This window comes from Drosophila rhopaloa, unplaced genomic scaffold, assembly GCF_018152115.1.
Source record: "Drosophila rhopaloa isolate 14029-0021.01 unplaced genomic scaffold, ASM1815211v1 contig_115, whole genome shotgun sequence".
In the NCBI taxonomy this organism is placed as follows: domain Eukaryota; kingdom Metazoa; phylum Arthropoda; class Insecta; order Diptera; family Drosophilidae; genus Drosophila; species Drosophila rhopaloa.
The window spans coordinates 17,026,690-17,049,424 of NW_025334990.1; the positions used below are offsets into that span (position 1 = coordinate 17,026,690).

The 22,735-nt window shown below is 43.6% G+C and overlaps 3 protein-coding genes across 4 annotated transcripts in view; all 3 read right to left on the minus strand.

Moving 5' to 3' along the window:
* Positions 1-9,739, minus strand: part of LOC108048901 (protein slit) — a 54,624-nt gene extending 44,885 nt beyond the window's left edge. Inside the window, exon 1 of the mRNA XM_017129845.2 lies at positions 9,247-9,739. The gene's annotated coding sequence lies outside the window, so the exon portion shown is untranslated. The remainder of the gene's footprint in view (positions 1-9,246) is intronic.
* A 747-nt stretch (positions 9,740-10,486) lies between these two features.
* Positions 10,487-19,769, minus strand: LOC108048920 (sodium-dependent transporter bedraggled). Of its 2 annotated transcripts, XM_017129876.2 has the most exons (8): positions 19,498-19,769; positions 14,380-15,253; positions 13,079-14,253; positions 12,848-13,015; positions 12,371-12,650; positions 11,525-12,309; positions 11,221-11,456; positions 10,487-11,160 (listed from the first exon to the last, which is right to left on the minus strand). In XM_017129876.2, exons 2-8 carry the CDS (start codon positions 15,182-15,184, stop codon positions 10,632-10,634), a joined length of 3,978 nt encoding a protein of 1,325 aa, XP_016985365.1. In that variant the 5' UTR covers positions 15,185-15,253; positions 19,498-19,769; the 3' UTR covers positions 10,487-10,631. The 2 variants fall into 2 exon arrangements, with proteins under 2 accessions (XP_016985365.1, XP_016985364.1); XM_017129875.1 differs by lacking the exon at positions 19,498-19,769 and having other exon boundaries at positions 12,848-13,012.
* A 338-nt stretch (positions 19,770-20,107) lies between these two features.
* LOC108048922 (death-associated inhibitor of apoptosis 2) lies at positions 20,108-22,631 on the minus strand. The gene is made up of 3 exons (XM_017129878.2): positions 22,106-22,631; positions 20,667-21,693; positions 20,108-20,610 (listed from the first exon to the last, which is right to left on the minus strand). The coding sequence occupies exons 1-3, from the start codon at positions 22,475-22,477 to the stop codon at positions 20,522-20,524; spliced, it is 1,488 nt and encodes a 495-aa protein (XP_016985367.1). The 5' UTR covers positions 22,478-22,631; the 3' UTR covers positions 20,108-20,521.
* Positions 22,632-22,735: the final 104 nt, after the last annotated feature.

The following is a 22,735-nucleotide window of genomic DNA, read 5'->3' on the forward strand; positions in this document are numbered from 1 at the left end:
GAGGATGGGGTGGCTCATCCGCATCCTCATCCTGCTCTTGGTGGTGGTGGGTTGCAGTTGCAATTTCCATGGGCTGTCCCCTTGCCTTTTCATTTTATTCCTGCGCCTAGTCAACTGGCTTTAATTTAATTTAAACGACAATTCATGGCACGCACTCGCTGAAAACTCTGAAAAGTGATCTGCGTGCGGGCTGTGTGCTGCGGAGAAGCCCTTAACCCGGCCACGCCCACATTCCGGCAGCCGCCTAATGAGACACATTTAACGGATCCCCCGAGGACAGCCACAATTTTTCCAATTTCCCAACTATTATTGCAAGGCGAAGCGGAAACACATTTCATTCATTGCGTTCGTTTATACACACACAGTGCCATACCATAACCGTACATACTCGTATATTTACCCATGGGTCGAACCTATTTGCTTTTTGTACTTTTATTGCACCGGGATCGCGGAGAACCACCACCAACCAATGCGGAGAAAGCCTGAGAAGCGGATGGGGGTAGAGTTCAACTGTTCAACTGTTGAGTTTTCAACGCTTGGTTGGGCCGGAGTTTTGCGAGCGGGTTTCGACTGAATGCATCTCAAGGGTTAAGGAGACGGACCAGGAGGAGTAGGAGGACCTTATCAGACGCTAAAGACCGTGTTGAAGATAAGCACAAGCTTTTCCATTCTGTTTGCTACACTAAAGCGCACGATGCACATAAATAAATTGATTTGGGGCCTCGATAAAGTTCATATATAGCCTGTAACGCACATGTAAAGTGGAGGGAGGGAACCGATTAATATTGCCCACGTTTCCGGTGTTTGTTTTTTTCGGGGGGAAAGTGAGATGGGGTCTGACATTATTAAAGTTCTGAACACACAAAGGGGGGGCAAATAATAGAGAGCTTGGGAAACTTAATTTCTGATAAGCAAAGTAAATGAAAAGATATGGCTGGGGATAAAAGGTTGCATATATAAAGTTATATTTGTGGGAATTCTAGAAGCTTTGCAAACAATTTGCCTATCTAACAAGAAAGGAAAGCTAACTTCGGGCGGAGCCGAAGTTGATATACCCTTGCAGAATACTCTGTAAATTATATTCTCCAAAATTATTCATATGATGCATTCTTAATACTCATAAAAAATCCCAACTTCCTAACTTAACAAACACCAAAGTTATTCCGATCAATCAGTTATATGGCGGCTATAGGATATAGTCGGCTGATCCTTATGAAATTTGGTAGGTCGGATTTATTGGCCAAATATAAAACCCATAGAAAATCCCAACTTCCTAACTTAACAAACACAAAAGTTATGGCATTTCCGATCAATCAGTTATATGGCAGCTATAGGATATAGTCGGCCGATCCTTTTGAAATTTGGTAGGTCGGATTTATTGGCCAAATGTAAAACCCATAGAAAATGCCAACTTCCTAACTTTACAAACACCAAAGTTATGGCATTTCCGATCAATCAGTTATATGGCAGCTATAGGATATAGTCGGCCGTTCCCGGCCGTTCCGACATATATACTGCGTGCAAAGGAAAGAAGGCTGTGTGCAAAGTTTCAACTCGATAGCTTTAAAACTGAGAGACTAGTTTGCGTAGAAACAGACAGACGGACAGACGGACAGACAGACGGACAGACAGACGGACAGACGGACAGACGGACATGGCTATATCAACTCAGGAGGTGATCCTGATCAAGAATATATATACTTTATAGGGTCAGAGATGTCTCCTTCACTGCGTTGCACACTTTTGACCAAAATTATAATACCCTCTGCAAGGGTATAAAAATCTCGGGTATAAGTTTGGCCATCAGTTTTATCGGGAAAATATGTGCATGTGCGAGATATATTCATGGGAATTGATAACTAATCAGGAACTAATTAATTGTGAATGGTAAATATTTATCTTCGATGGCTTTCTAGGGAGATTCGTATTGAACCCATCGAATTGTATCCAAATTACCCGCAATTTGTTCAATTATAAAGTCTATCTTACCCTGCAGCTTTTGCTGAACGACAGTCTTAATTTTAAATCATTTTTAAATGAAATTAAATTGAAATCAATTCAAACTCGACACAAAAGCATGCCAAGCAACTGAAAGACATAATTCGATATAAGCCACCGCTATAAGACCCGATTGAGGGCCATTAGCGGGCATCCCCGAACCACAAACCAAATCCCCCAAAAGTCTGGATTCAAAAGGAAGACTTCCCTCATAATGGGAGAACTTACAATTTCGAGAACTTTCACTCGTTGCCAAGAAAGACTTTCCAACAAAGGAAATTCTGATACCCCCACAAGAAATCAGACAAATTTATGTGAGCTTTCAATTTTATAATTGTATAAATAAACAACTATTAGCGGCACCGAAATGCGACATAATTGTCCAGTAATCCTAACTAATGAACCGACACAGAAGATGAACATGAAAAATGGAAAATGCGATGCCCCAATGGGAATGGGAATGGGAATGTAAATGCAGATCAGACCAGTCTGAGTCCCAAAATTGGGAGTAGACCACCAGGTGTCACCGTCTCACGGTTTTGTATTGTTGTTTTTAGTCTTCTGCTTCTGCTGACCAACTTGAAAAAGAAAAAAAAATAAACCGAAATCAAATCAACAACAAATAAATAGAAACATTTTTGTGGCTCTCGCGCTGGAGGAGCTGGAAAAACTAAACCAAAACCGAACCGAAAATTAAATGCAAATGCAAACAAGCCCATAAAATTGAAAATATTTAATTAAAGCGATGCGACACATTTTGGAAAATGAGGCGGAAGGAGAGGGGCCTGAGAAATGTTGGGCTTTCCTGGCTTTCAACGTGGGCTGAGGTCTACGATATGTTGTTTGGTGTCTTTAACTGTTTGCGGCTCAAATATTTGGCTGCAACAAAAATTAGAGGAAAAGAAGCCGTTTCGGGCCAAAAGACAGACAGGGACGGACAAAAAAACTACAACAGACAGCGCCTTTTATTGGTTTGTTTGTGAGTTTGTGTGTAGGCTTCAAATGATGAGATGGAGACAACGATGGCGACAATGTGACAACCACAACAATGACAGGCTGCTGGAAAGAGAGTAATGTTCAGGGAGCTTTCACATCGAAATGGGAATACCCTATGGGTTGGGGAAATATCCTTAATGGCGGTTGCCCCTTAAAATGCTCTTTATTGCTTTTAAATGTCTTATTTTGGTGCCCTAAATATAATTACGTGTCCCATTTATTTGACTTTCTTTTGTGTAGCATTCACATATTCATTTAAATTTAAATTTGGGTGTCTCTTTAAACTGCAGCATTAAAAAGCAAACATGTTTAAACTTTGACAAAGTCTAGTCATAAATATGTAAATAAATACATTTGTTGGCTATTTTATAATACCAATCAAATTAAAATAAGAACTGGCAAACCTTGGGTTTAGCTAAATATTAAAGTTGAAACAACTTCAGCATATTTGTTGTATGGCTTATTTGAATAAGAGTTCAAAAAGTTATGTTCTTTTACATCGAGATTGTGTCAGAGGAAATTCTTCCCACACAAGTCAAATAAATTCATGGGCATACCCTTTTTGGGGGCAGAGTATTTATGTATAATGAGGAGTCGGCGCAGATTTTATTGCAGCATCACGTCTACGTCAACGTTGTCTACCGGATGCCTGCAATATATCAAATGGGAGTCGACTCTCAAACTGGCCATTGCATCTGTCCCGCTCAGTCGCCCCATCCCCCCGGCATCTCGCTGGGTTTTGTCTGGCTCACTTTTAATAATTCCGCCCCGAGGGACCGTCAACGGATGGTCACCTACACACAACGGCAATCGGAATGACAAACTATAACAATAGGAATATACTCCAGGCAATCCAATTGCAATGCCCGTCGTCTGAGTGTCCCTCGGATCGCCCCCGAACCCACGAACCCCCGCAGCCGTCCGTCTCCCGTCATTTGTGTGTGCAGCGAGGCATAGAAATTCCAAGTCCGACTCCCCTCCTCGGATTCAGTTGTCCAAGAGCACTGCCGTTAATTATGGGAAGATTTCCATTGTACAAATGAGTTGGAAGAACAACTTTTGTCAGGCCTAATGATGGGTAGTGGACCGGAGGGGAATGTCCGAATGTCGCGTCTGGTTAGCTTCCAAAATTTATATAAGACTGCCTGCTCTGGCCTCCTCCTCTGGCCGGAAGAATGCAAATGGTGGGGAAAAGAGAAACTAAATTGGTTTATTACATTCTTTCATTAGGAACGGAGAGCTGTCGTCCGAAATCAACGACAATCAAATAAAGTTTAAATACATATTTTTATTTCATTACACACTTGAAAGTCTAAGCCCCGAAACGAACCGTGTCTCGAGAGCCGGGGATTGTGATGATGATGACGACGACGACGACGACGACGACGACGATGACGATGACGATGATGTTGAGGCAGCGAGTATCTGGCGGATACGATGCCAAGAGTGCCAAGTGCTAACGATTTGGCAATGGCCAGAGACATTGTCCCTCGTCTGTGGATCCGTCTGTCTGCCGGTCCGAGTGTCCCTAACCCAACGTGGCTAAATGTTTTTGCAGCTTTTGGACTCCTAGGGATGGTGGCGTGAGCGTGGGAAACGGCACTCCTACTACATGGCATAAGCCACCCTCATAAATCATAACTTAGCCCAGTTTATGGGCACCAATAAACTTGTCAAATATTCCACTAAGCGCGGGGGTTTTTGTATAACAAATTAAATATGCAAATAGTTTGACATATTTTATATTTGCTTTTAATTTCCACGCACCCAAATAAATTCCTCAAAACATATCTACCTCTCTGCTCGCTCTGATTTTCCAGCCATTCCCTTCGCTTTATCTATGTCCATGGCGATTAATTGTTGTTATAAATAAGCATTAACTGGTGTGGCACAACACAAATAAATTTCAATTTGTTGGCAAACGTGATTTGGAGTGGGGGAAGTCGAGTAGAGAAAGGGAATCTTAAGGATGACCAAGTCACGTGCGCATCTCTAGGAGCTGGCCGCGAATTGTGGCCGCTTACAGGTTTCGTTGCCTTTTCTTTTATTTATATACCCTTGCAAGGGGTGTTACAATTTTGATCGGCTGTTTGAAAATAGATCACTATCAAAGGCAACCACCTATAGCAGTTATAGCATTTCACTCATAAGTTAAAGGAAAAGGGGTTTACAAAAACTATCACCTATGTTATAAGTTATTTAACTACAAAGATTTCAAGTAAACACCGTCAAAAGGGTATAACACCTTCGACTTTACCAAAATCACTTGATCCGTTGTCTTTTTCTTATTTTATTTTTTGGCTCGGATTTTTGTTGGCTGACTTTGGCTGACCAAAGGCATCAGACTCCGGCTAAAATCCAGCTTCAGCTACAGACTCTCGGGGAACGTGGAACGATTGGCAGGCGCGGTGGAGTTGGGGGGAGGGGGTGATTCGGAGGGGTAATGGGGGATACTAGCCTCTGACATCGACCGACACTCCACGCTGAATTGCGAATGGAGCGTTGCCTACATTGTAACTTGTTGTTGCTCCAACAAATCCAACAACCTCGTACACTGTTAGTATAAATTCTCGCCTTTCATTTTGGCGAGTAGTCACGATTTATGCGAAATCATTATAGGCAAGTATTTCTTTTTCATTTTACGACGTTTTATCTGCAGGAAGAAGACACTACAATATATATACACATTTATATATATATATATATAGAGTGTAGTGTACACTATAATTGCAGTCGAGTCAATTAAATACATAGATTGCAGCATGTCGATAAGACATTAACCTTCCTTCGCTGATCGCTCTTTCTCTTCAGCACGGTCCCCTCTTTTTAACTCAATCTTATTAGTTGTGACTTGAGCTTTTTGTTTTCGGGTTTTCTTTGCTTATTTTTTAGCCTTTTACAAAATGGCAGGTCATTTCACTTAGCCAAAAGTGAGGGTGGGAAAGAGACAGGCAGCAGAAAGAGATAGCTGTTGGCCAGAAAGAGGTCTTCTTCTTCGCCTTTTATTTTTTGTTTTTGCCTTTTGGTGAGTGAATTTATGAAGACATGAAATGACTTTGATGTTTTGGCTGCTGCAACTATGCGAAGATGTTTTCCCTCTGTTTTTCACCCCAACCATGACTTGCAAAGAAAATTTTTAGCATTTTTGTAATTGACAAAATGGTTTATGTTAGGGTTGGGTTCCCTCCCCGGCTGCCCAACATTCCCTGCTAATCAAATTTGCTGAGGCATTTGTATAATTTGAATGTCTTTAGACATAGTCACTGCAATTTCAATTAAAGTCGATTAACTGTGGGAACTTAAGAATCTGTATCTGTATCTGCATCTGGCATCTCCTCCAATTAATTGTCTACGTAGTTGAAATTCCCTGCGATAAAAGCGATTAATTGGAGCGCTTCCTGCTGACCAACTTTTGGTTAGTCCAACCAACACCTGCTGCAGTCCAAAAGACTTTCACTACGCACGGCTAACCCTAATTCCCCCGAAAACACCAAAAAGACACATCGAAGTCTAGGAAAACACAAACAAAACACTTGGCACCCAGCCGGGAGGGGGCGTGGCAGGGGCCGCAGCCATCGGAGTGTGTAATCAACACTTTTATGTGATCCCCAATCCAATTCACAACTAATTACCAAAGCATCGATGGAATAGGAATAGGAATCGGAATTGGCCTAGGCATCCAAGGGCTTGGGCTTGGAATGGGAATGGCATTTGGATTTCGATTGGGCATGGAAATGGGATTGGGATTGGGTGGCTCTCGCAATTAACACTGGCATTAAAAGCAGCCCAAAGATTCCGATTCCAATTATTTATTACACTTTTTGGTGCCTTTTGTGCTTTTGCTTCTGCTGCCCTGTGCAGTTTGTTTAAACAAAATCAATCTAAATCGATTGCACTACATTTGGAAAATAGAGACGTAAATCAATGGGTAGACGGAGGAGGAGGAGGGTCGGGCCGGGGAATAAGCAGAACCAGAGATTAAAGAGCCCTCGGCCGGGGCGATAACAAAGTGGTTTGTCCGCTGGAAATTAAAGCAAGCTGCGCAAAGTGAAGGTGCCGCGGGCAATGCCACCAAAAGAGGCAAGTACGTGAGCGTACAGTAAGTACATTCGAATTTAGAGGGTATGGAAAGGTATATATAGTATAGTAAAGAGAGGTTTAAATATTCCTCAAACTATTCTTAATGTTATTCTCAACCTTATGAAATTGTTCAAAAATTCTAGCTATAGAAAAAGACCTAATGCTAACCAATATTAATGGTAATTATACAGTTACTCCAAGCGGTTTAGTCTGGATCGGAAAGGGAAAGTTAAACATTTATTGTTAGGAAGCGCTTATAGTTTGGGTTTAAATATAGGAAAATATATAAATAGCCGGTGGCCATTATGTAGAATGTTACCGGGCAAGTACAGCAAAAAGGAGGAATACATTTACGTCACTTTCCAAACTTTTTATAAAGGTTAAATACGGGAACAGAGAAGTTTATAATGTATTCCGCCTTATATCCATTAGCAATACGTGGGCAAAGGTTACCGAGTGGCTTGACAGAAAGTTAAGAATATCGATAAAAAAAGCTTTTTATTGGAGCAAATAACAAAGGTTATTGAAAGTTATTTCAGAAAGTTGAGCAGTATTTAACTTAACATGCGACATTCCTTATGATAATGTCACTTTGGTTTTACCCCCGCCCAAATTTTACCGAGGATATCGGTTAGTCGTTGCCCCCAATCCCTCGCTCCCTCCTCAAGTGTTTATTTACACTTGTCTTATGTCTTATTTCTTGTTTGGAGTCTTCGGCGCGTTTTCTTCTTTCTTTTTTTTTTAAGTAAGCGATTAGTGGCGGAAGACAATGAAAATTTGTCACTTGACAAGGCAAAAACAAAACGATTTCCATTTGCCCGACGACAAATGAGACATAAGGCAGGCATAAGTGGATCCCAATTCTGCCCCTTAAATGCCAATGTATTGGAAGTAACAGCCGAATCAACAAAACAATCGTCTGGAGAGGACGGATGGAGGCCCGCACACACACTCGATGATTGTTATTAGTACATTTGCCGTGGAGTATATCTAATTTGCCATTGATGTGTGCATTAAGTTTGTACTGGGCGGCATAGGAATTGTCGTAAAACATTAGTGTCCCCCGAGATTAGAGCGAATAGAGAAAAGATAGGCCGAGATGGCAGGGCGGCGGCGGAAAAAGGCTGGCTCATCGCCCTTTTATTTGACATTGGGCAATATTTATTGCGAACTCATTTCAATGCAGGCAGAAACTAGCAGGAAAAGCTGACAGCGAAGAATATACAGTAGAAATTGCGGAAGAGGGATCTCCATTGGTCTATAAAAAGTTATCTTTATTGATGTTTGAACTAGGTAATAAATATTTGAATATAAAATAATATTGCCAGATGCTACATTCATTTAAAAGAGAATCACAGTGTTCATTACAATCTTATACATACATACGTCAAATACCCCGAGTTTACAAAGAATCTTTTAAAACATTCATTATAATACTATTAAACTAGATAATCAGATTAAAATTGGATTTGTAGAACGGAACAAAAGTTTTGGTTATGGGATACATTAAGGTAAAGTCATATAGTGAAATTTGTATCCAATTTCCAAGGAGTCAAAAGCATAAAACATTCATTATAGAACTATTAAAATTAGATAATCAGATTAAAATTGGATTTGTAGGACAAAACAAGAGCTATGGTTATAAAATACCTTAAAATAAAGTCATATAGTGAAATTTGTATTCAATTTCCAAGTAGTTAAAGATAGGGTGACGCATGAATGTTCGTTTTGGGCAAGTTTTACTGTCGAAGGATAGAGCAGGCGACAAGCTACGCAATTCGTACAAAGCGGAATGGCAAAATACGCCATCAAAATAAATAAAAACAGGAGAGAACGGAACTGAACGAAGGCGAAAACAAATTCGGTAGCACAGCATTCGGGGCAGTGTGAGGGAAAGGGATAGAGATAGTACGGGGAGGGTTATACCGTTATGCGTCCCACCCAAAATGTAATGAAATCCTTTGTGTGCGTGAGCTTACGTGTCGGTGCTACTGTGTGTGTGCTTGTGTGCGTTTTGTTTGTCAACTTTGGCGAGGCGGGACATAAAAATGCTAATACAAAACACTACAGCAAATTGCGGCAAAATAAGTTGTGAGATGTGCGAGTGCCAGGACTACTTAACACCAACTAATACAAACTAACTTGGCTCGCAGGATATATCAGGACACTTACCGTTTTAATCAGGCGAACACACCGCTAATCCAAATTGGTAACACCCACACAGACGGAGAACAAAACACTGACACAAAGACACTAATTTCGGCACTTTGCAGACGGCAAAACGGAAAAACTGGTGCCGCAATTTAAATTCGACTCTTGTGTTGCGGCTTTGATTCGTTTCGATTCGCGCAGACAAACGAAATTCAGGAATTTCAAGTGGAAATCTCGTTTGAGCACTTTTCGACCTGCGACTTACGAAGGCGGCGCGGCAGAAAACTTTGGCCTTAACTTGGGCTTTAAAATGGCTGTGTGCAGAGCGGCTTTGAATGGCGCGCTTCCAATTGCAAGTGAATGAGTCTCGGTTTTTGGTTATTTCCAATTGCAAATTCTTTATTATCCCAACACTTCACTCTTTTAACATTTGACGCTCGACGCGACGCGATTTTAAAATGATGCGTGCGTCCGCTCGCATCCGTTGCCTTTCGAAAACTTTTTTTTTCTGTTTTGATGGAGGTGTTTAGGCTAGAGGTGGACTCATACCGATAGGACTATCGATTGGAATGCGATATGGTTGGCACCTCCGCTTAAAATATAGCTGAGACTCAACACAATTTATGGAGTGGGGCTGCCAGACTGTCGCTGTAAGCCGGGCTTATTAACAAATATTCGAAATAAATTATAATAAAGAACAGTAAATAAGTTACTAATTTTTAGATGTCTCAAGAAGAGATTATACTTCACTTAATCATTTATCTGTATCTCCATCTCCTATGTATTTCACTAGGGTTCATAAACAAGTCTGGCAACTCACTATCCCAGCCCGCCAGAACGTGCTAATTTGAAAATTACGCGGATTAACTTTTTTGCAGCCGAAACCGATGCAATATGCAAGTCACAAAAGAAAACGCATGGAAATTGCGTGACACTTTAATCGAAATACGCTGAAAATGTGGCTGACTTCCTGTGCCGGCTCATTAGACGCCTCTGCCGGTTGTGCCCTCCTGGACTTCCGCTTCTTTTTCACTTTTTTGACCGGTCACGTTTATTAATCGGCTTAGGGCTTACTTCGTTTTTCTTTAAATACCCGGTCCTCAACTACAGGGCACGTAGACCGCCCATTGTTGGGATAATTTTAAGGGCAACTGCGTCGACAGTTGTGATCCCTAAGCTTGAAATATGGAACGAAAGAGGGGTGGGTCGATCGACGCACAATACCGGTTATAGGGATCAGGAGAGCTCACACACATTGAAGTACCAACTAGTTGTTTTCGTTATTATTCGCATAACTACAAATTATTATTCGTATTTTATATAACTAGCGCTAATCAAGTCTAAGAAAGCAAGCGGATATGTGGATCGCATAAGAGTTACGCTATGTACGGTACGATATTAGTCAGTTAAATCACAGATGTATTATTTTGCGCGCACTCCTCCGCCTGTCCAGCCTCCAGTCCGAGCTCCAGTTCCACACCGGGTGTCCTATCCGGTGGCTCGGCGTTCAGCACGAGATTCTCTATGGATCGGAATGAGGCGTCCTCCAAGTGGGTGGACATGGCGGTGGCCTGGGGGCGGGGCAGGGTGCTGGCAGTGCCCACATTGCCGCCTCCCTGCGACTGGCGGTGTCGCACCGAGGAGCGCAGTATGGTCACCACATCCTCCGCCGTATATTGGCGCCTCTCCAGGGTGGATGCCCCGGAGCGATGCAGCTTTCTGCCCAGCGATTGCGAGCGTTGGGCGTAGCCAGCGGGTCTCTGGTCAATCTCAATGGACTCGGGACTGCTGCTAGACGCTGGCGAAGGATCCGCATTGGAGCTACTGCCAGCCGGATTGGTCAGTATGGTCAAGTAATCAGGTGGCGCCGCTGGCGAAGCGGACTCCGCATCAAGGGAAAGCACAGGTCGAGTGCGACTAGAGTCTCCCAGAACCCTGTGGGTTGATTATTTATTAATTATATGTTTGGTTCCCCTCAGAGATTTAACTTCTTACCTGCGAACACTTCGTCGAATGCTCTGGCGAAGAAGCTTGGCAAGACGAGCTCCAGTGGCCGTGGTGTAGGACGGAGGTGGCGTGTACTTTGGCGGAGCATCGTTCTGGGCATCGTGCTGGGTTCCCTCCGACGTCTGGCCCAATGCATTGCGACGTCCTTGTGCCGCATTTTGTCGAGCGGATGGGCGACGAGGCTCCTCTCCCTCCTCCGGCGGTCGATACAGCAGCTGAATACGCTGAAAAAAGTAGAGAACAGAACAATAAATTAGGAAAGAGATTAGGAATTAAACAAAGAGCAACTTACCTCCAAGATATCCGGAGGACCGTGGGCCAGATACCGGTAGATCTGAATAATAGCAGTCACAGGAATCACTAACAACACTCCGATCTGGATGAGACTACCCATCTTCCTGGACCAGTATGTGAAGTAAGACTTTCCACGCCAATAGTAAAATTGATTCGACAGCGAAGCTTTGTAGTCCACGACCGACAGCGTGATCAGGCCAATGGGCAGTAAAACGTTCCAAGACAAAGCCAGGAAGGCAGACATTGAGCCACAAAGTCGCAAGTCATTCACCAAGTCATCGCCGTTGTATGGACGCCCTCTTATCAAGAACACGCCAAATATCTGAGTAGTCCAGATGATCGGAATGAACCAGGAACCTCCCAGCAGAAAATCCACATAGTACAGTATCGAGATGCCCATCTCGGTGGCAAAGGGGATGCTCAACAAGAGGCCAGTGACGCAGCTCAGCAAAACGGAACTCGTAGAGTTGCCTAAGGCACTCGAGATGGGTTTCCACATCACGCACAGCTGCGCCAATCCGAATCCCGCGAAGGCTGCAAAGGCTACGGCGGCCCACACCCAAGAGATACTATCGCTGGCCAGCGAAAGCACGGCCGGAAAGATCTCTGAGATAAAGCGAAGCGCCTGGAAGCCACTCTCCACGTGAATCATGGTGCGGTTCCTTCTATAGGTCTCTCCAATAAATGAGGAGTAATGCGGAATCAGCGATCGCGGATAAGAAAGCAAATAAGGATTGGTGTTTGACTGCAGCGAGTAAATTGACGTATAGCAATCTGGGTTTTCTGTAAGCAAAAAGTTAAACAATTAGCTGGAACTTTTTTATATATGCATTTAAAAACTCACCGAAGGATCCAGGCACATAGACGTAGCCATGCTGCCACAAAATCTGGGCACAACATAGGGCTAATAAGGCCATCAATCCCAATCCAATCAGGGTGAACAAAACTAAGAGAATCGCATCTCTTCTTAAAGCCGCCTTGTTGGCATTGGCGTGGCTCCTGCTGGTGATGGCGATTACTGAGGCTCCTAGGAGGCCCCAAGTGAGAAACGTCTCCTGAGTAGCAGCCGTCCAGCTATTCGAGTTCACCAAAAAGTCGTCAAAGTCGCTGGCAGCAAATATATTCTAAAAGAAGAGATTTAAAGAAAAGTTTAAATAAGAATCATATTTTTGAATTCACATGAAATTTAAAAATTAAAAACCATTAAACAATTTAGTCAATAAAGCAAGTGCTATTTTATTTGATTGGAATTGTTAAATGGCTATTTTATTGGCAAAAATGAAAGATGGACTCTGTGCAAGCCAGAGTTTATCAAACTCACCTGTATCCTGCTGGGTTCCACTACATAGACAAACTTGGCGGTCACCACAGCAAGGGTCACCAACGGCAGCGTGTATATAATGAAGGCCAGTTTTCCCAAGGACTTTAGGCCCTTGCAGAGGATGAGGAAGACGGCCGCCCAGATGAGGGCCAAATAGAAGGCCAGCTGCTGGAGGAAGTGGCAGTGAGTCAGTTAGATGGGAAGTGGGATTGCGGGGAAGGAGGAACTTACCCGATCATTGACGTGGAAGCGTATTCCGCTGGCATCGGGATGTTTGGCCAGATGCAGACGCTGCAGTACCACCACGTTGAAGTACTCGGCCACCGTTTGTGTGAGATTCCCGGTGGCGTTCGAGGCATCATAGCGGTAGGGGAATGCCAGCTCTTGCCAGCGATAACCAGTGCTCGATGCAGTGGGGAACACATCCCTTAGGTAAACAAGAATCCAGGCCAGCGACACCGTGGAATACAGTGCCAGAAAGCATTGCTGCATCACCAAGGCAATGCCCACTCCTGCGCAAATCGGGCTGATTTTCCACATTGACACTGGACCGGCTCGAATCTTGGCGCCCAGGCACATCTGCAGCCAAAGAAGTGGGATCCCGAAAATCACGGAGAGCAGCAGAAACTGCAGCAGAAAGTTGCCACCAAAGTTAATGGTGAGCACGGCAAATCGGCACATATTAAAGACTCCCAAAGTGCATCCAATCAGCGCTAGAGTGCGACTTCCGGCATGAGGCCACTGGCTGTTGAAGCCACACTTTTCACGTAGAAGCAATTGAAGTTGGTGCAGCGGTTCCAGAGGCGTGGTGCTGCTGGCGCTGCACATTGTTGTGGTCTGCACCGGGTCCTGCTCCTGATCCTGCTCAGCGGAGCTGCTCCCACTGCTGCTGCTGTCCGAGGGCAGGGAAACTGGACTGGGTATCCGTGAGGAGTGCGCCGAGCTGAGTTCCGAGCAGGTGGACATAATGGGGTGCTCGAACGTCTCCAGTTGATGCGGCTCCCGCATCTGCACACGAGTGGGAGCACTCTGTGGCCGACTCTGGGTTAAAATTAGGGAGCGAACTGGAGTGGGTGGTCCCTCCAAGCGACGACCATATTGTCTGGGTCGTGGTTCCTCGCTGGAAGCTCTGGCCGATGTCTGCAGCAGGTTGTCAAAGATGTGTGCTTCTGTGAGCATCTGAGAGCCACCGGGAGTTGCCTGGCAGTCGCCTTGGGAAAAACAACGACGCATCTCAGCCTCGCGTCTTGGAGGCAGCTCTACCAACAAGGTGGGTAGGTCGTCTTCCTCCCTTTCGTCACCTGTGGCTTTGGTGCCATCCTGATCCATGGCGCGACGCATGGACTGACGCCTCCAAACATCCATCGCTGGTTCTGTAGATGCCTCTAGAGAGGCAGTAGAGGAAGCTAGAAAAAAAAGATGATTAGGTTATCAATTCCAGACAACTTCTTTGCAAATCTAAGATAGGTTGAAACTAAGTTCAATCAGTTTAAAACCTTTTCCTAGCTTAGCTATCTAAAGTGATTTCCAACCTGTTTGGCTTGTGGGTCTCAGTGAGCAGCTGAAGGTCTTCCTTAGTTGATGCTCTCTCTGAAAATCTCCTTGAGCAGCCTCCTGCTCATCGCTCATTTTCTTATTCGACTTCTTTTTCCTACTCAAAGGCAGAGTTCTGGTTCTCGGTTCCCTTTTTAAGCTGGATTGCCCGCCCATTATGATCAGGGACTCCTCACGACTCAAAGCATTATCCATTTCCTCTAGGTAGTTATCCAGGTCCATCAGGTAATCCTCCACCTTGTCATCGTCGCTGCCTGAGTTCATGGATGAGCTTGAGCAGGTGCCATTCAGGTGGGAGGCATCGTGCACATCCAAAATGGCATCCAGTTCGCTGAGCACACATAAGGCTTCATCGGTCTCAGCTGCTTGCTTGATGGGCGTGCTCAATGGCGCCTCTTGCATCTCCTGGCTGCCACAAAAGGCACTTCTCTCGTCCCCCAAGCCATCGCCCAATCTGAAGCTGATGGGTTGCAGCTGAAGGGGTTGTTTGGCCTGCTGGTTAAAACATTGTGGGGTCTTCTGGATCTCGATGAGGTCCTCGTCGCTCAATTCGTCGTCAAAGAAGGCGCAAGCTTGTCGTATCGACTCGCTTGACAGGCTGTTCGAGAGTCCATACTGCTCCTGGTCCAACTGTTGTTGTCTACTGCGAGCCTTGCCACCAGTTCCCGTTCCCAATCCAGCTCCGGAGGATGCTGCTCCCGATCCTGAGGGCGGCAGACTGGCGTAGGCGTTCGAATTGCGCTTGAAATCCCGGCCTGCTGCTTGCTGCTCCTTACTGCTCATCTTGGTGCATTGCCGGCTGCCACAGCTGATTGGTCCTGCCGGCAGTGTTGGACAACTTTTAATTCGTTCCTGTAAAGGATAACAAATAGGGTTGGTTAGCATTTCACATTTAAAATTGGAGCAATACTATTGTTATCTTTTATATAGTTTTTAAATAAGGAACATCTTATCCGAAAAGTATGCAGAAAGAGAAAAGCAAGTAGGAAGGCGAACCAGTGGCAATTAACTCATTTCCCTTTCTTTCTAAAACAAACTCTGTAGAGAACCAGTGGTGATTATTCACTTGCATCAAGAACGAAATAAAAAACGTGTTAGACGAAAAGAGTATTCCATCACAACAAAGTCCTGAAAGTTAGTAAAAGATCAAAGAGTCCAGATATACTTCTACTTTAAAACGTTAAATAAGTTAGTAAAACATATTAACAGTGTTGTTGCTACCCATCTAAACATATCATAAGAATGAAAACATTATTAAATAAGAAAAAGGCAATAGTCCCTCCCATTTCCATTTTTGCAGAACATTTTAAGTGAAAGTTATTTAAGTGCATAACAAGATCCTAATAAAAACCTTTTAATAAAGTTTGACTCATTCAGATATTTCGTAATCGTGACTAATTCGGGAGTGACTAATATTTATTTATTCAAATTAATTGACTGAAATGGATTTCTTAATAGAGTTTATTCTTCAAACATACTAACAAGAGCGAAGATTATTTGTTCTGGCTATAAAAATCATTAACTTACTTGTACTAAACCAAACGAGTTATTTTGTTGGAAGCATACAACTTAATAACCAAAGCGAGAAACCATAATTAGCGAAGAAGAATGCCAATAAAATGTGTTAAAACGAGCTTGAGAAAATGAAAAGATGATTCTCCAACAATGTGCTTAAATGGCATACAAATTTAGCGAAACCTAATTTTTTTATAAGTAATCCAACCCTAGATATTAGGACATATGTAACTAAGTACCAGATAAAAATAGATGCTTCGGTTAATTTTTGTGTTGGGGAAATCCAAGCTTCTCGTGAAGATTGTAACCATCCCCCTTCCCATCAAATTGCAAACCCAAGATAATTCTCAACCTATTATCAAATCAGAGCCACCGATTGGGACAGGTCAGTGGGGAGATCACTCTGCATTATATGCAAAAATGCAATCAAATGCAAACGAGCGCGTGCTCCGCGCTTTTACGGATGTTTGCACGTGAGTGAATCGCGTCAGCAATAAAAAATATAAAAACCAACAGCAGCTGCTTGTCAAATGGCCGAGAAAAAATATGAAAAAAATTTTAATAATAAATAAAAGTGAGCAAAGCGAGAAAAAAAAGTAGAAAAGAGCAGAGCGCATGTTCATTCAACTGATCAGGTGAATGTACTTCCGTTAATAACTTTTTAAAGCACGATATAAACAATCAAATCGGAAAGGGAGTGCTGGAGTCTAGGCTTTAAAAGGGGAAATCGTTGGCACGTTACCTCGATTCAAGTCAAAATTGTTTTATTGCCGCCGTTTCTGTTTATTTTTACACTTGCGCATGGGGGTATTTGTACTGTGAAGGATTACTCCAATAATTATATGAATCGATATTTTATATCCTTTAGCTAACAAAATTTATAGTACTGCAGCATTATGGCTTAAATTGTTTATTGGTATGGAAAGTCTATCTTATGGTTCGTTTATTTTATAAATTGGTTTCAAAGATTATTATATTGGATTTTTTAATATGAAGTTAATTGTATTTAAATTATATGTATGAAAACGAACGGTCTACATTTTTAGGACATCATTTTTGTTGAATATTATTTACCTTATAAATCAAGCATAGAACTATTAATTTGACAGTTTATTATGATAACTGCAAGGGTATATAAACTTCGACTTTTCCATCTTCCCTTTATTCGTGTTTTGGGCTGCGATCTCACTGAATCACATAGTCTGAAACTTGGGGTCTGGTTTTGTTTTATTTTGCATACGCTAAGCAGCCGTGACCTTCGGCGCCGCCATAAAATCTCCAAAACTCACACACACGCACGAACAACCTGTCTTGTCTTGCACTTCTTTTTGGTTTATGGTAATATATATCAGTAGTAATAGAATGGGCACCATCCACACATTAATTGGTGGCCCAGAGGTCAAATTATTTAGCGAAGCAGCGCCATTGATCGCGAATTTACACACACACAACGAGGTGGAGCTACCACGTACCGTTAAATTTCGCTGGCGCTCTCGTTTTCTCACATTTCTCGCATTTTCGCACCGCACAAAAGTAAACAAAACAATTAGAGCTGCCGCATCAAGTGCAACTCACAGTTCGCGTTCGATCGGCAACGTTGGCCACCTGACCTTCACCAAATGGCTAAAAAAATGCGGCTGAAATGGCAACACCCAGGTGCACTAATCACCAAACATTGCTGGCCAACTTGTTTTCCTTTTCTATTTGCAATTACAATGAAATTGACATTCACCAAACAAATAAAACTAGTTAATTCTGCCACGCACACACATACACTCGCAAGCTGGGGAGCTGGCTCCATTGTGCGTGAGTCGTCGGTGTGTCAAAGTTGGCGAGTGTTTGAGTAGCAACTAGGGTTGCAACGCCTGCGGATCGCAAGATGCGGGGCTTTCAACGAATAAAACTCCAATACGGGCAGGTGGCCCATCCCTGGCACAGTGGATACCGACTAAGTAGTAAATGTTTGGCATTGACTATAAGACTATTATAATTTAATTTTATAAGAACAGTTTAGCCAGGTAAAAGAACAACTGGTAGGAGCCCAATATTTTTCAAGTGGTATAAATCTTGACGAATATTAAAAATGGTAAAATAAATTCATTTTTTCAATAATTAAATTTATGTTTTATGTTTTTTAGGTGACTTTATAAATTTTCAACTAGTAAACAAGCATTAAAAACTTCTTTATTATAGCTTCTGAGTTTAATGAACTACCATTATCATGCATGTTGTCTTTACAATTATGACTTCTTTTAAAAGCAACGCCTAAGAAAACTAGGCAAGTAATTAAGTAATAAAAACAAGATTACCGATAATAAAAATAAAAAAAAAGAAATTTGATTTTATTGTTCCCTTAAATAAGAAAATCATAGCGTTTAAAGTTATCTTACATTGATGTTAAAACCAAATGTTTTTAACATGCAGGTTGGGTAAGCTGTTAAAAACACAGTAATATGAAAAGAGAACAACAAGCACTTAATTAACAGATGTTTTGAATTTTGTTTGTATTACGGCCTAATTAAAATGGATTATAATTGGGGTGGAATCTTTGGGCAACCAAATTGAGCTTAGCTCATATTCACTGTACTTGAGCTATCTTCCATTACATATACTCTTTGTAAAACATCAAACGGAAAGATCGACACGTTTTTTGCAAGTTTTTCATAGATGGCTGCAATAAGTGGTGAGTGGGAGGGGTGAGGTACTCATTCCCCCCTTTTTTCAACATATGAGTAATGCAGCAAATAAAGTCCCGAGACTGCAACTGCGCCTTCAATTGAGTTCAATATTTAAGGGAAGCACTGGGTCAATTGCAAAACAAACGATGTATATGTGTGGATATATAAATTCTGAACACATTCGCAGTTGAGAGATAGCGGGAATTTGTTATTTGTTTATTTTTGCATTCCCTTCTGGCAGGCGGAAGAAAGAGAAAGAGAACGGTAAAGAGCCCGCCCTGCTTTTTTTTTTTTTTTTTTTTTTCGCTGTTGAAATTGTGTGTATTTGCAAAACATTGCCCCAACACTCACACACAGGCGCACAGGTAATCCAGAGTTTTAAATGAATAACTGTTCAAAGTAAAAACGCTGATTGGGCTTATGCGGTTCGCTGGGGAATACCTTAATGGGCATTGGTCATTCCCACGGGAAGGGAAGGGGGCGGGGGAAGAGTTGGAGGTGGGGCGACTCACAGCTGATTCCAGCGACTGACCCGAAAAGAAAATGGAATAAAAGCAGCGCGTATGCGCAGCACGCTCGAAAAACACCGAAATTTCGGTGTGTATTTTGTGGGTAGAAGCGAGATTGAGATTTCCAGATACGTGTCGCGCTCTCTCTGTCTCTCTTCCCACCCCCCTTTCAGACTGAGCGTGTGTGTGCGTGCGTCGCTTTGTTTCTCACCGTACGAAAAATTGTTTTTTGAAGAAGTCTCCGATTATAAAAAAGAAAGGTAACGGCTTGGAAATGGTAAAGACAGTACTTGCCACACCGCACTGTGCTGCACTTTCCGTCCCTCTCTCTCTCGCCCACACTTCGTAGTAAAATGCAGCAGCATACACACACACTCACACAGAGAATACTCACACACGTGCGCGCGTTTGGCAATTTCGATATTCCGTAGCTTCGGTTCTTCTAATTTTTCTTAATTTTCGTTCACTGACTTCTGCACTGCTTGGCAAGGGAGCTTGTGCGTTTGGCGCGACCAGAGCTTCATTGGGGCTCGCTTTTGAACACGCAGCGCACACGACTTTACGCGGAGAGCAGAAAATTTTTCTGAGAAAAAGTTAAATAAACTACTAACAAAACCAACAAATCAAAACTCGATGTGCAGTGTTGCGAACGACAAAACACAAGTGTTGCCTAGCAACCGATGGAGTCGGATTTGCAGGGCGGTTCAATACGGTCACTCTGGCAATCGATATTGTTTGGCAGGCGATCGATGGGCGGCAAATTTGAAATGCGATCCGTTATCATAGGTAATTAATTATCGATTGTGTTTATCTTATAGTAATCTTGATAAAAATCAAATATTTTGAAAACTATTTTAGAATATAACGCCCACTTTAAAAACACTCCTATACTTAAGTAAACAATACGTGTTCTCTTCGTTGTTAAGCAACATTAAGCTTATCAGGAAGATAAGATTGCAAATAACTATGTCATATTGATACCACCCGTTTACAAAGTCACGTTCAACATTTACATATATATGTATTTCGCAGTACTTTTCATATAGTTGTGTGTATACCATACTATCAGCGGCGTATAAACATGATCAACAAAAATACATACATGTGTTAATAAGAGTACGATAACAAGAAATAAGTGATCTGCGGTCGTGCCGAAGCTCTGATACCCTTTCCGTGCGAAATAGAGAGCTAAAAGGACTCGCTCGGACACAAGGCGATAGTTAGTAACGAAAACTTACAGCCGTAGCTAAGGTAAAAACGGACAGCTGCAGTTAGCCAAGTACTTAGTAGACGATTAAAGGTATTCCATTAACTAATCACCGGATAATTTGAACTTCGCTGTAGTAGTTTGTGTGGGTGCATTCAATCGTTTTGCTTAACAACTAGCTGATAAACTCGGTATGGTGTGGATGTCCGCCTCACGAGAGGAAGGTGCGTACGAATCCCTTGATGTCGGCGCGGCACATGGGACAGTTGGCCACGCTGGGGGCGCACTGGTTGCAGGTGGCTAATGGGAAAAAGGTTACTTAAAGCCCTGGTCAGCGGGGTACTTTATTGACTCACCCAAGTGGCCGCAGGGGAGGAATACCACGCCCACCTCCTCGTCCAGGCACACCTTGCAGAGGCGTGCATCCTTCAGCTGGCGGTTCTCCTCCTCCAGCGACAGGTTGCCATTCGGAGTCGACACCGACACCTGCTTTAGCTGCTCTGTAATCCTAGAGATTTCGGGTTTCGACTCTGCCTGTGGTTTGGCCGGGATGGCATCAGCCACCAGTACCGCTGCTGCCTTGCTGGTGGTGGCCTGACAGGTTTCCATAAAGGGAGCGCTCGGCTGAGGGGGCTCACGCACCTCTAGAGCAGCCTCAGAGCCCGCCTCGTCGAAGATGGCATGCAGAAGTTCATCTAACGTGGCGAAGGCGCATCCGGAATTCGAGAGTTTGCGCTGGATGGCATTGCGCACCACTCCACCATCGATGCCCAAGGCCAGGGCCTCCTTGGCCGGAGCCTCGTCCATCAGAGAGTCTGCCTGAAGCGAAGGAGCCGGTGCAGTGGCTGGGGGGGATCTGGCGTTGGCTGCCGTTGCCTCGAGCACTTCGTTCACATAGGTTGGCCCCTTGGCCAGTAGCACGAACTGGCACTTTGGTGACCACTTGGCGTGCTCGTGCCAGGGCTCGTCCTCCTTCTGCCAGGAGCGCAGTCCGATGTTGCAGTGGAAGCAGCGCACCTGGTCGCCTATTTTCTGGTAGTATAGGCCAGCCTGTGCCAGGTCATTTGCCGTCTGTATATTCGGTATGGGCCAATCGGAGAAGGTCCTCATTCTGGCCTCCACACAGGAGTATTTTGGACGCTGCGGTAGGCTGGTGGGCTGGATGCCGAGCTCATCTAGGTTCTTGCCAGCTGAAAACTCAATAAGGGGACCCATTTGCACCCGGGGACACTGGGGAAAGAAGCGCCTGTGCTCGTTGAAGGCGTTGTCGTTCTTCTCCCACTTGGCAATCACTCCGTTGCACCAAACGCACTTTACGTGATCCAGGCGATTATAGTAGTAAAAGCCCGCTTTGGCCAGCGCCTGGGGCGTGATGTTGGGATTCTGTAAAAGGAGATGGTATTAGTTATGTGATACTACTTTTTATTTTGGGATTCCCAAGACAATCTTAAAAACATTCTCCCTAGCACGGTTAAAGTTGGATTTCCAACTCATTTAAAAAGCTCTTTAAATAATTAACAAAATGTCATTGTAAACTGCATTAAGCTAATGGGAAAAGATAAGTTTTGTTGATTAAGTTTTTCCTTTAGTAATCTCAACTAATTTCATGATATTGCAATGTTAAATACAATGTATTTCCGATTATTTCGAATGGGCATATCAATTTCACTTATCAACTACGTAGACATCTGAATTAACAACTCGACTTGAAACTGTAAACCCCTTTTGATAAAAAAAGCAAGCTTTGGTGAATCACCAGCGAGCGAGCCCTGCAAAACCAGAGCACGTTACTCACAGGCCAGTCCTTGAAGGTCTCCAAGCGGTTGGCCTCCAGCAGGAGATCGGGTGTGGCGCAGGAGGGTGGGCTGTCCACTACGGTGTTACCCTCCTGGTCGTTCTCTTGGCTCCGAGGAACATTTCCGCAGTGATTCGGGGCCAGAACCATGGAGCAGATTGGCGCGGAGCGTCGGTGGCGTTCTGCCACCTGGTCGCCGTACTCCCAGTGGTCGATGCGCACGTGGCAGAAGTGGCACTCGGCCTCCAGCCAGTTTCCCGTGGCGAAAAATCCGTTGGTCACCAACTCCTCGGCGGAGACGGGGGCGTTGAGGGGCCATTCCCTGAACGTCGCCAGACGAACGCTCTCAAGCTCCATGTGCTGCTCCGTCATCGTGTCGCGTCTGGCCGGGCTGGGCTGATCCCCACCCTGCAATGATGTAATGCCACTAGCGAAAACCCAGCGATCGCGGAGGAAAATAAAAACAAGGCAAAAGAAGAAAAGTAAACTTATTGATCCCAGCGACAGTGTGACCGGAGGCCGCAAATTTGCCAACCGAATATGGGGCAATGGAAACACCAAAGCAGTTGGCAAGCAGTCTAATCTTATAAAAATTGTATTTATAATTTATTTTTAATCATATTTAAAAAT

Bases quoted from the DNA above. Each gene is read 5' to 3' on its own strand.
- LOC108048920 (XM_017129876.2), bottom strand. From the start codon at position 15,184: ATGAGCAGTAAGGAGCAGCAAGCAGCAGGCCGGGATTTCAAGCGCAAT. The intron at 14,254-14,379 runs GTTGGAAATCAC...TTTTTTTTCTAG, and splicing joins GAGACCCACAAGCCAAACAG to CTTCCTCTACTGCCTCTCTA. The intron at 11,457-11,524 runs GTAAGTTGCTCT...TACTTTTTTCAG, and splicing joins GTCCTCCGGATATCTTGGAG to CGTATTCAGCTGCTGTATCG.
- LOC108048922 (XM_017129878.2), bottom strand. From the start codon at position 22,477: ATGACGGAGCAGCACATGGAGCTTGAGAGCGTTCGTCTGGCGACGTTC. The intron at 21,694-22,105 runs GTGAGTAACGTG...CTCCTTTTACAG, and splicing joins AGACCTTCAAGGACTGGCCT to AATCCCAACATCACGCCCCA. The intron at 20,611-20,666 runs GTGAGTCAATAA...TTTTCCCATTAG, and splicing joins CCTCCCCTGCGGCCACTTGG to CCACCTGCAACCAGTGCGCC.